The sequence below is a fragment of the Halichondria panicea genome, chromosome 15, assembly GCF_963675165.1.
Source record: "Halichondria panicea chromosome 15, odHalPani1.1, whole genome shotgun sequence".
Taxonomy (NCBI): domain Eukaryota; kingdom Metazoa; phylum Porifera; class Demospongiae; order Suberitida; family Halichondriidae; genus Halichondria; species Halichondria panicea.
Window position 1 is genome coordinate 479085 of NC_087391.1, and position 11785 is coordinate 490869.

At 43.1% G+C, this 11785-nt stretch overlaps 3 protein-coding genes and 2 long non-coding RNA genes across 5 annotated transcripts; 2 read left to right on the forward strand and 3 right to left on the reverse strand.

The window, feature by feature from the left end:
• Positions 1-145: 145 nt before the first annotated feature.
• Positions 146-5045, reverse strand: LOC135348623 (presenilin-1-like). Its single transcript, XM_064546902.1, is given in 14 exon segments — positions 146-432; positions 435-464; positions 732-853; positions 1084-1221; positions 1384-1491; positions 1764-1862; positions 2246-2315; positions 2393-2543; positions 2764-2831; positions 2938-3082; positions 3771-3895; positions 4258-4345; positions 4480-4649; positions 4851-5045. Coding segments are annotated over 14 exon segments (1599 nt in total). The 5' UTR covers positions 5004-5045; the 3' UTR covers positions 146-300.
• A 68-nt stretch (positions 5046-5113) lies between these two features.
• On the forward strand, positions 5114-10733 carry LOC135348624 (uncharacterized). Its single transcript, XM_064546903.1, has 16 exons — positions 5114-5164; positions 5400-5504; positions 5793-5913; positions 5958-6015; positions 6115-6217; positions 6276-6317; positions 7566-7796; positions 7921-8103; positions 8430-8486; positions 8537-8651; positions 8699-8871; positions 8927-8976; positions 9090-9259; positions 9312-9388; positions 9445-9622; positions 10687-10733. Exons 2-15 carry the CDS (start codon positions 5422-5424, stop codon positions 9563-9565), a joined length of 1584 nt encoding a protein of 527 aa, XP_064402973.1. The 5' UTR covers positions 5114-5164; positions 5400-5421; the 3' UTR covers positions 9566-9622; positions 10687-10733.
• On the reverse strand, positions 9421-10822 carry LOC135348636 (uncharacterized). The gene is made up of 2 exons (XR_010398797.1): positions 10687-10822; positions 9421-9622 (listed from the first exon to the last, which is right to left on the reverse strand). It is a non-coding gene; the product is annotated as an uncharacterized LOC135348636 (long non-coding RNA).
• On the reverse strand, positions 9731-10599 carry LOC135348634 (uncharacterized). Its single transcript, XR_010398795.1, has 2 exons — positions 10118-10599; positions 9731-10066 (listed from the first exon to the last, which is right to left on the reverse strand). It is a non-coding gene; the product is annotated as an uncharacterized LOC135348634 (long non-coding RNA).
• On the forward strand, positions 10796-11686 carry LOC135348632 (E3 ubiquitin-protein ligase RNF170-like). The gene is made up of 3 exons (XM_064546912.1): positions 10796-10929; positions 11075-11166; positions 11318-11686. The coding sequence occupies exons 1-3, from the start codon at positions 10902-10904 to the stop codon at positions 11597-11599; spliced, it is 402 nt and encodes a 133-aa protein (XP_064402982.1). The 5' UTR covers positions 10796-10901; the 3' UTR covers positions 11600-11686.
• Positions 11687-11785: the final 99 nt, after the last annotated feature.

Sequence of the window (11785 nt, forward strand, 5' to 3'; positions counted from 1 at the left end):
TAAACACGAGTCAAAATTTGTGCAATAATTGAAAACTCACTACTGCACTGTCAATCCTGTGTACAACCTACTGTACTAATTATATAGTTATGCAGATTGTATAACTGTGCTTGCATGCATGCAATTAACGTACTGTCTGACAACATTCAAATTGGCTGTAGGTAATTATACAACACAATGATACATTAGTGCAAACTAGATAATCATTATAAAATTATATAATACAGCATAGTTAAACGAAATAATGTCAATAGCACACACACACACACACACTGTTATAGTTCACACCCAGGGGAGAGGTTATATGAACACTTGAGTTGTGGCCAGCATGGCCCCATACGGAGCTATGAGGTAGCGAGACGTGAAGTAGAAGATGAGACCAAAGAATATTGATATGGGGAGGGCAGGCAGTGCTCTCCTCACTGCACCCAGGCACCCAGGATGAGGGTAGTCAGGCACAGTCCCTGTAGGGAGGGGGGGGGGGGGGGGGTCAATAGAGCATTCATACATGTAGCTGGTATATACACTAACTTGGGCTATAGGAATTTAAATCATGTTACAAAAGTTTAACACAGGGTAATCTGTCAGTAACTTGTATATAAGCAATGCACAGTACAGTACAGCCTATACAAGGGGTCAGGGGTCATCAGGGGGGCAAGGGGTCACTGTACAGGGGGTCAGGGCTCACTGATAAGCCTGCTAATGAGTGTGCGTGGTGTTGTTGCACTCACAATGAGGATGGCCACGAAGCAAGAGGAGATGATGACCCAGTCTCCATCACTGTCGTGAGCAGCTTTACCCACTAGAATGCTATAGAAGATGAAGTCTCCCAGACCAAGCTTGAACCCTCGTGCTGAATGGGGACAATTAATGATGATAGACTTAAAATTTCCAATTTCATGCACACCCTGGACCTAAAGTAATACCAAAACACACCGTAAGACCACTACTAAGCTGAGCAATGAGCACACACAACTTATACGTTTATATAAAGAGCCTACAATAATTACTGAATACTTTTCAACAGAATAACCAGCAACCCCCCACCCCCTACTCCACACACACACACACACACACACTTACGCTCATCATCTCCCTGGTTAGTATCTCCGTCTGTCCCCTCCTCCGCCTGTCGGAGGTCAGGGTTCTCCTGGGACCTGGCCAACTCACGAGCAGCTTCCCTGCGCACTGACAGCTCAGCAGCATTTATAGAACCTTCAACTATCAGATGAGAAGGAGAGACAATAGGACATAAATCCAATGAAGTCATTGTGTTAAGTCTACATAAGGTAAAGAATGCTTTGTATGCACATACAAGACTGTAATAGTCATTGTACAAGTAGCATTGTATCTATACTTATCATGTGATAGTTACAGTTATACCTTTGTTGGTGGCCTCGCTTCTCTGGGGCTGTGGTTTGGGTACGTCTCCCTTCTTGTTGGACTTCTTGTCGTTATTGTCTGCCATTCCTATAACCCACACCATCGTAGCTGCACATGACACATGCAGAGTAGAGAGTGGTAATACACAATCAAACACACAGACGATGTATCATACGCTGGTCATAACAATGAAGGAAAGTATAGCCACATGTGTACAGTGAAAATGAACACTACTAGAGTATAATTATGGGCAACTGTTGGATTTGAGGCTAATGAATAATATCTAGGCAAGTGAAGTATCACAGGAAAGGCTTATATTTGATGGTTTTAAGAGAATTAATAGCATGCACTAATGGCAGGGGCACCCCCCCCTCACTCACAGGAGTAGATGAGGGAGGGGAAGATGGGCTGGTTTCTCTCCTTGGCTGTCTCCACCAACACTCTCAGAGGACCTTTAGGACAGAGCACCGCAAACAAATCTGTAATGAATGATAGGAAGAACGTCTGACAGATGGCAATTAGAGGTCAAATGGTACAGATGAATGTATACAAGTAAGACTTAGTTTCATTTTAAATTACTATACGACTCTGTAACTAGAGTTCTGATGGTCCAAATTCAATAATTGCTTGATTTTCTGAAATCTTAGAAGGAGCCCGTTCAGATGATGTGCCCAAATCTCAAATTTGTAACGGCCCATAATTTCCCATATCCGGGGAAAATAGACTTTTGATTTTAACGTATCATCTGAATGGCCTTTCTCTAAGCTTTCAGAAAATCATAAAATAAACGTTATTCGACCAACAAAACTAAAGTTATGACTGCTCAAAGATACTATATTTAACGCCATTACATAAATAGTACCATAGAGTGATATAGCAACGAGGAGGATCCAGGTGGTCCAGTCAGGCAGGTACTTGAGGAACGTGGTTGCCTGGATACATGGTAATAATACTTACACACAGCCACACTACAGTGTCACAGTCAAAGAAAGTGAACCCAGACACATACCACTAATGCACTGGTGAGGATGAGGTAGGCCTGCTGCAGTCGGAGGGGCCCCTTCCAATGGATGGACACCAACCCCATGGCACCAAAGTTCCATAAGAAGAACGCAAATGAGAACCAATCTATAACCAGGTTGTGCACTTGCAGGATATTACTGAGGGAGACACAAGAGGCACAGTACCAGTATGATACATGCATTATGAATACATACACATGTACATGTGTAAGCTTTTGTAAGCTTTTATTCAAAGTGAATTTTTAAAAGCAACTGAGAGATCAAAAAATGGCACACGTAAGTACATAGTGCTAGGGACAATGCTATACACCCACACACAGCTCACACCCACACACCCACACACCCACACACAACTCACACGAAGAAGGCGCCTGCTATCACATAGAGCAGCAGTGCAGAGGCCACGAGCAGCCACACAAATATAGCCTGAATGGGAAAACACATATGAGTCAATTCCATACATATTCAGACTAGCCACACCCACTATGAGTAGACTAGCCACACCCACCTTGAGTAAGCTAGCCACACCCACCTTGTAACAGCGGTACTTGAAGAGCAGCACCAATACGACAGTCATGACAATCACTATCACGATGAAAATGGCAGCATTAGCAACGGCTATAATGAACAGGAGGCCACTATTGTCACCAGCATTGGACTCAGGAATCAGATACTCTCTGGAATGGAATGAAGACAGGGAATAAACTATCATAGCAGTACCTAGTACAATCAGGACTCCTGGTACAATTTATTTTCTAAGTGTAAGTCATTTTCCAAGGCACATGTTTACGCACGCACGCACGCACGCACGCACACACACACACACACACACACACACACACACACACACACACACACACACACACACACACACACTCACTCACTCACACACACACACACACACACACACACACACACACACACACACACACACACACACACACACACACACACACACACACACACACACACACACACACACACACTCACACACACACACACACACACACACACACACACACACACACACACACACACACACACACACACACACACACACACACACACACACACACACACACACACACACACACACACACACACACACACACACACACACACACACACACACACACACACACACACACACACACACACACACACACACACACACACACACACACACACACACACACACACACACACACACACACACACACACACACACACACACACACACACACACACACACACACACACACACACACACACACACACACACACACACACACACACACACACACACACACACACACACACACACACACACACACACACACACACACACACCCCACACACACTCACAAGGTGGAGTACTGGACATTGTCGTTGACTGCCACCGTCAGCTCAAACAACACCACTATGGCCATGCAGATGGTCACTGGGATGATCAGGTGTACTATCTGTTGTGCTCCTGCCTTTAGGGCACTCTGTAGGGGGAGGGTTGGAACTACCACATGGCAATGTACACATGTCTAGATTTGAGAAATTTATCAGTAACATTTTTAATATCTAGGTTTTATTACAAGTACTTGTACAAACAAGCTCTACCACTTATACATCACATGTAGCTGGAACTTCTCATTGTATTATAATATGTTGAGGGTATAATCCTAGCCTCGTAAGCCCCACCCACCTCATAGCCTCGTAAGCCCCACCCACCTCATAGCCTCGTAAGCCCCACCCACCTCATAGCCTCGTAAGCCCTACCCACCTCATAGCCTCGTAAGCCCTACCCACCTCATAGCCTCGTAAGCCCTACCCACCTCATAGCCTCATAAGCCCTACCCACCTCAAACTCTTCACTGTCATCGTCTTCTCCGTCCCCGATCTCTGGGAGGAGCTTCAGGAACCCACGCCATACATCTATCAGTCCACAACTGCATAATACACGTATGTATAAACTACTGAACAGATCTGACAATAAAAATTACTGCTAAAAGAAACAAGAACAATCTGGTAAGATGTAGAGCTGAAAACAGTTATCCTACAAGCAGCAATGAGGAGCCCTCACCTCTGCTTCTTGTTGTCCTCCTCTTCCCCTGTCACTGCCGTGTCCTCCTCTGTGTCCCCGTCCTCCCGCCCTCCTCTCCTGCGTCCTCGTCCATCCTCCTCCCTCAATCCACCCTGACCAGCGTACTCCACATCTGGCTCTTCATCACTCTCACTGGACTTCTGGGAGCCCTGGTACATTTATGGGTCAAAATATCTAAGCTTTCTTTTTTAGTATTAATGTTCAACAATCAAGTTATGTCTAGCAATACCCTATGGCCATTGCTTTGATACCTAGATACTGTTACGCTATTAAATCGTAACACACTCTTGACACTAGTAGTGACAAGTAGCACAGTGCTTATGTTTACTAGGGTTGACTAATATGCTCACTCTTCCTGTGTATGTTTGTGAAGGTGTCTCTCCATCAGAAGCATAGACTGTGGCGGCACTGGCGGTGTGCTTGGGTGAGCTGGGGAGGAGACCAGTGTGCTCAGACATGCTACCTCTCTTCTCTGTGTCTGTGTCAGAGTCAAGGGCTGCCATGTTGATTTTGTTTGCTAACCATGTACCCGGTAAAGATCGTTATAACTATAATTATACAATTCATGCAAGTTGAAACCTGGACAAGCTGGACAAGCAAGATCACCCACTTAAATTATGGGGTTTCGGCCTTGTAATTGTATACACTATGCACATAAATAAGATACCGTATAGCGCGAAATTTTCGAGGCACTTATATTTCGTGGATTGGCCTCTAAAAGCCATTTCGTTGCACAATGTTCGCGGAATGACTGTTTACCGGAAGCCACGCCTTTAAATATTTGCATGTAGCAGGTAATTCTTATTAACGAACACTTTTCGTGGACTTAATTTTCGTGTAGAATTCCAACCCACGAAATCCGCGAAAATTAAGCCCCTCGAAAATTTCGCGCTATACGGTATGTAACAGTGCTTGTGCAGTATGGCAATTAGAGACTGGGCTTTTGTATCTTTTGTGGCGTGTTTCACTGCTCTGGGAGGTTGTATTTATGGACATGGAATTGGGTAAGCAGCCTGAATGCATGCATGCATGCACAATCATGTAGAAAGGAGTGCTTTAAGCATTAACATCAATAACACTGTGATTTCTATCTCCACCATGACTACAGTAGCTCTGCTCTAGGCCTTTTAAACGAACACTTTATCTAGTTATATCTGGTTGCATGAATCGATAGAGTCTATGCCGTAATAGTAGAGGGTACTATCCCCTCTACTATATATCTATGGTTACACGATCCTGTCAAATATCACGCCTAGCCAGAATTCTTTTCCTAAAAATATTTTTTCTCCTAGATCTATGAATGGTTTGCAGAACTTTGCAGGATTTCTGGAGACCTTTGAGTTGGGAGAAGAGAGCTCCAACTCAACCTGCTCTGAAACATCCAACATAGCAGAAGACAAACAACTGATACTAGTAAGAGAACCAATAATTACTGCTTGAATGGAACAATTGTACAGGGAGCCTTCATTTCAGTGGCGAGCCTTGGAACAGCTGTTGGAAACCTGTTAGCTGGAAGTATGTTAACAGTAATTGTTAAACCATGCAACAACGTCACTTGAATATGCTACCAGTCAGCCAAGTATAAGTGTGGTATTAATTTTGTTCTCAATACAGAGCCTGCTGACTACTTTGGCCGTAAAATTACTCTTGTGATGTCAGGAGTGCTGATTGTTCTCGGAGGATCCATACAGAGTGCAGCTGTTCAAGGAGCTGTTTGGTATATTTGTATATCAGTATAGCTATAACTTTTGTATCGTTTTCTTATTGTGTTTCAGGATGTTGATTGCAGGACGTCTCATTGCTGGACTGGGATATGGGTAAATATAATAGGATGGTTCTGTGTTCATGACTTTGAACAGATGTTACAGTATATAATAAAAGTACTGCGGGTAGGCGGGTGCTGATGCCTTGGTGGATGTGTCAAAGCTCTTTTCTCACTCTTACAGCTACCAATATATAGCTAGCGTTATAGTGCAGAGCTAACTACAAGTTTTGCTATCGCACTCTTTAGAATTGCAAGTAAGGCAAAACTAGGCATAACTCAAACGATGCATTATTTCCACAAATAGAAAAGAAAGCGTGACTAGAAGCGTATAGAAGCCTTGATCCTTGAGCAGCTATGTAGCAACCGTCTACCATACACAAACACACTATACGTATGCTTCACTTGTGCACCAAGGCATAATTGGGGCGAGCAAAGCGAGTTCCTACCTAGTCTTCAACGTTGCAATTTTGTCTGTATGTATCCATACGTCATGGACCGGCACAATGATTTGCTTTTGGGACTCATGATCCTTGCCGACTTCCACCGTTGCAATTTTGTCTGTATGTATCCATACGTCATGGACTGGCACAATGATTTGCTTTTGGGACTCATGATCCTTGCCGACTTCCACCGTTGCAATTTTGTCTGTATGTATCCATACGTCATGGACTGGCACAATGATTTGCTTTTGGGACTCATGATCCTTACCGACTTCCACGTGGATTCAAGCTGAAATCTTACATTGGACGTATTTGGCCAAAATGTAGCAGCAATTGCTGAAATAGATGAAGCCGAAGTCACTGCTGACAACCTAATCTCTGCACAGCCCTTCTCATGTTCTTATAATGGTACTGTCATGAACTCAGTTACGCGACCTTGATAACTACCAGTGCGAATGTAAAATGCTTCTACTACGTATACTAAATTAATAACCTTGAATTTAAATACAACATATTTCTTTTAATTCGTAAAACAAGCATGTTTTCTTACGCTCGCCCCACAATGTTCAACATTCTCCTAGTAAATGTTGTGGTCATGCTAATTGAATTACATGGCTTGTACATACCGTACGGATAGAAAATTTCGAGGTGTGTTTAATTTCGCGTTTTTCGTGGGTGGTGGCTGCAGAACACGAAAATTAAAACCTGCGAAAGGCTTTGTTTACGCATGCGAGATAGTGACACACCCTAACTCCACGAAATTTACTACCCGCGAAATTTTCCAAATAAGACAGAATATTGAATTGCACGAAAATTTACACCCTCGAAATTTTCTACCCATACGGTACATACACTTGTAGAGTGATCTGGCTGGCTGGCCCTTTGTATGTGGCTGAGATTGCTCCCAAGAATATCCGAGGAAGATTGACATCTCTCTTTGGCCCAGCCGCAGCAATGGGAATAATGACTGGCTATGTTACCAACTTCCTGCTGTACAACAAATCATTTGGCTGGAGAGTGTCACGTATTATGACCTGTGTGCTTGGCCTTGTCTATTTCTTTGGGATGATCCTAGTGCCTAAATCCCCAAGGTAACTCTCTTTTTAATTTGCACAGTCCTAGAATTATATGTGTGTACGTACACTGTATACTGAATGTGCCACATTGTTGTTGCTGTTAGAGACAACCTTATAATGCACTTGACTATTCATGAAGGTGGCTCATGTTGAAAGGGAGAGAGTCAGAGGCACGAGAGGTGCTGATAAAAACTGTCTCCAAGCTGGGACAGGAGGGAATTGAATCTGAGCTAGAGGATATTAGACAGTCTTTGAACTCGGGACCAAAGATTAATATCTTACAAGAGCTCAACTTGATTCTGAAATGGAGAAACCTTAAACGGTACAACTAATACAATGGTACAATTAATATTGAACATGCATTGTGTAGTTCGTCCTTTACCGGTGGTGGATCCAAACAGGTTCCATGGAACCCCCTTTCACACACTGCAAGGAGATCAACTTGCTATAGCTAGCAACTCAGCTTGAATGATCGTGATCTGTAGTTACTATAGCTATAGGCTGTTTCATGCATTTGATATGTGGGCAGGGCTCTCTAATGCGCATGCTCATTGCTTAGGAAAAGTGATGACCTTTTTTTAACTGTTTTGGAACCTCCCTCTCAACATTCCTGGATCCGCCACTGTTTACTGTCTCCTCTGTATATAGGGTCTTAATGGGAGCCTTTCTTCATATGTTTGCAGCTGCTTGTGGAACAGCAATATTGTGAGTGAATCTGTTAGATATAAAATGACATCACTTTTATCACTGTATAGTTTCTACTCTGAGCCGTTGTTCTGTTCTCTGGGGATAGTTCCGTTTGTGACTGCTCTTGTGATTGGAGGATTGACTCTCTGTGGAACCACCTTCACGACCATCTTTATTGACAAGGTATAAATACCATTTGACACGTGCATGTTACTTGTCTGTTTATACAGCTTGGCAGAAAGCCGATGCTGGTGGGAGGTGGTCTAATGATGTTTCTCCTCACTGGAACAGCTGCTACACTAGTCTATGCCTTCAACTTGGAGGAAGAGAATGATGATATCGTCAGCTATATTGTTGTGTGTCTGATCTGCCTCTTTATGTTAGTCTACTCATCCACCTGGTAGTAAGTTGATACTTTTAGCCTCTTTTTTAAGAGAAAATTGCACATTCTTTGACAGTATCATCCCATGGATTGTCACCAGTGAGATGTTTTCTTTGGAGGGACGAGGTGAGCTCTCTACTTAGGTTCATATATATATATATAGTACATGCATAGGTATATGCACTGACAAGTAAGTAATTTTGTACAGAACATGCATGAAAGTTTCCCTTTTTTAACAGGAATTGCAGTTGCTATCTCCACGGCAGCCAACTCGTCACTAGTGTACTCAATGAGTCTAGCCTTCCCCTCACTTCTGGCCTCTATTCAAACGTTTGGCTCACTATACATGTTCAGTGTAATCAATCTAGCTGCAACTCTGTTCGTCATCTTCTTTCTGCCAGAGACTAAGGTGAGCACTTCATTAAGTTATGAAACAGACATTATTGTGTTGCCCTGCGCAGGGAATCACACTCGAACAAATGGAGAAAGTATTTGCTAAACCATGGCTTGAGATGGTGGGACTCACTTCCTGCTACAGGTGGGTATAATTATAATAATTATTATTTCATGCAATTATGGATTTTCCCTATGTAGATCTAGATGTTATCAAACTCGCAATAATGTGATAGGTGATTCAGCAGACGTCAAGGACGAGGATAGTAATGCAATGAGTACCATCGTCGTGGTATCTACAGAGAAAACGAATATGACATAGGCTTAAAATTCATTTTTTATTTATAATGCTTACCTTTGTAATGTTCATGATGTTTACCTCTGTACTAGCTTCGATCCCAGGCCGAGTTTTCGCTTTTATAACGGTTAGGCAAACAACTGGGCCTGGTACTAGTTGTCTGCGCATGCGTCAAATTTTCATTGTATATTTGTGGTCGGCAAAAATATTTAATAAATCAATAATAGAAATTTGTACACAGAAAATGCACAGAGTGAGTACACAAAAGATGCACATAGGGAGCTGCTTCACAAAGGCTTGGGGAGTTGCCAGTTGTGCTGCAGCACAATTACAGTGACCCAGGGAAACTTCAGGATGATTGAATGCCTTCAAATTACGTTTCAAAAAGATTTAGCAGGCTGCTGGACTTCTCTGATTCTAGGCCCCAACTCGTAACTCAGTTAAATTTTGCTTGAGAAAACGTAGATTCTCTTGATGTCTCTGAGCTACCCAGCAACGCTCGAATGAGCAGGTCATACTCCAGTCCTGTGAGTATAGGACAATATTAAAAGAAACCAAAGACGGTTAAACCCTTACCTCAAACTGTCCAGTCTCGTCCGTTAGTATAGCCAAGAGGAGCACTGTTGGGATAGCTGGATATTAGCCATTGCTCCTGTACAGAGAAGTAGACATTCTAAATACGTGTAGATCTATACATATTAAATTTCTCGTGTTATAGTGTCATTGTCGACGAGCTGATGATGGCAGCACCAAGTTCTCTAGCTCACACTCTTCACTTGATCCACCATATTAATGATGAAACTATAGTCTACCTACCGGTAGATCTTGCCAAACATGAACAAGACTTGATAGCATAGCCATAGGGCCCACACAAAAATATCTGACCTTAACAAGCTTGACAAAGCTTTATACCTCTTCCCTTGTTGTTCAGTCTTCAGAATAAGCTTCAGAGAAGAGAGAAGCTTCAGCTAAGAGCCATTCCAATCGATTCCAATAATGATAAAACGGAAACTGACTTCTAGTACACGATAGTACACGAATATAAATGTCACGAACGACTGACACATGCGCAGACAACTAGTACCAGGCCCAGTTGTTCGCCTAACCGTTATAAAAGCGAAAACTCGGCCTGGGATCGAGGCTACCTCTGTACATGTACACATACATTGTAGCATAATTATAGATAGCTGCCTGCCTGGTTGACCCATGGCTGCTGGACTCGAGAGGAGACTGGACACGGGCCCTCAATCATGCTCTATATGTCTGGGGACCTCACCTGCCCTGTGTGTACCAACTGTGGCCACAAGCTCTGTGCCAACTGTATGCTGAGTCACTGGCAGCACGATTGCTGGCCCAATGCATGCAGGTGCCCTATGTGCAGGAGAGAGGTATAGCTAGTCTATATAATTATGACAATTTACCACTTGCACTCCCACACCCACACACACAGCCTGGTATATTCTATATGTTTTAGCTGGAATTTTCCGAAACAGTGTATTTAAATAGGTTTATGGCGTCTGTTTTGCTTCACAGGTAACTCTGTTGATGAGGGGAGGAATGGAATTCTATGGACAACAGACAATCAAGTGGCAGAGTACAACCATCGAGTGTCTACCACCAACTCTGTAAGCAACTTGTTCAGTATAGTTCAGGGTGTGTACATGTACGTATGAGAGTACAGTAGATAATATTGACAATAATTATTATCAAATTTGATACCCTCTATAATTTTACTCCCCCCCCCCCCCACACACACACACCACACCCCCCACACAGCCTGGTATATTCTCCATGCTCAGATATGTTCCTGCAGTCTACCATCAGCTCTATAGGGACATGTTTCGACTGGGTGGCCTCCCTGTGTGCACCAGACTCTATATTCTACTGGTGCTATTCTTGGCAGTACTCTATCTGATCTCACCCATAGACCTCATCCCTGAGGCCCTGTTTAGAGTGCTTGGATTGGGCGATGACCTCTTTGCCATGGCGATGGCTCTACTGTATGGCGTGAACTTGTATAGAGAGTATATTGTACGTATTGGAGAGGAACAGAGATAAAAACGTACATTTTTTGACGTATAGTTTTTTTCACATTCATTAATTTTTGAACACTCCAATTATAACTGAAATTAAAATTCCTATAGATCTAAGAGTTATTATGCCATGTCATGTGACCCAGACGTCCCTCTGGTACCTAGCGGCCTTCTCCAGCTTCTCCATGTATTGTTCTGCCTCCTCTGTTCT

Excerpts from the sequence above, each read along its gene's own strand:
- LOC135348632 (XM_064546912.1), top strand. The coding sequence starts at position 10,902 with ATGCAGGTGCCCTATGTGCAGGAGAGAG. Across the intron at positions 10,930-11,074 it reads GCCCTATGTGCAGGAGAGAG|GTAACTCTGTTGATGAGGGG; the intron begins GTATAGCTAGTC and ends TTTGCTTCACAG. Across the intron at positions 11,167-11,317 it reads GAGTGTCTACCACCAACTCT|CCTGGTATATTCTCCATGCT; the intron begins GTAAGCAACTTG and ends CCCCCCACACAG.
- LOC135348624 (XM_064546903.1), top strand. The coding sequence starts at position 5,422 with ATGGCAATTAGAGACTGGGCTTTTGTATCTTTTGTGGCGTGTTTCACT. Across the intron at positions 5,914-5,957 it reads AAGACAAACAACTGATACTA|GGAGCCTTCATTTCAGTGGC; the intron begins GTAAGAGAACCA and ends ACAATTGTACAG. Across the intron at positions 6,016-6,114 it reads TGGAAACCTGTTAGCTGGAA|AGCCTGCTGACTACTTTGGC; the intron begins GTATGTTAACAG and ends TTCTCAATACAG.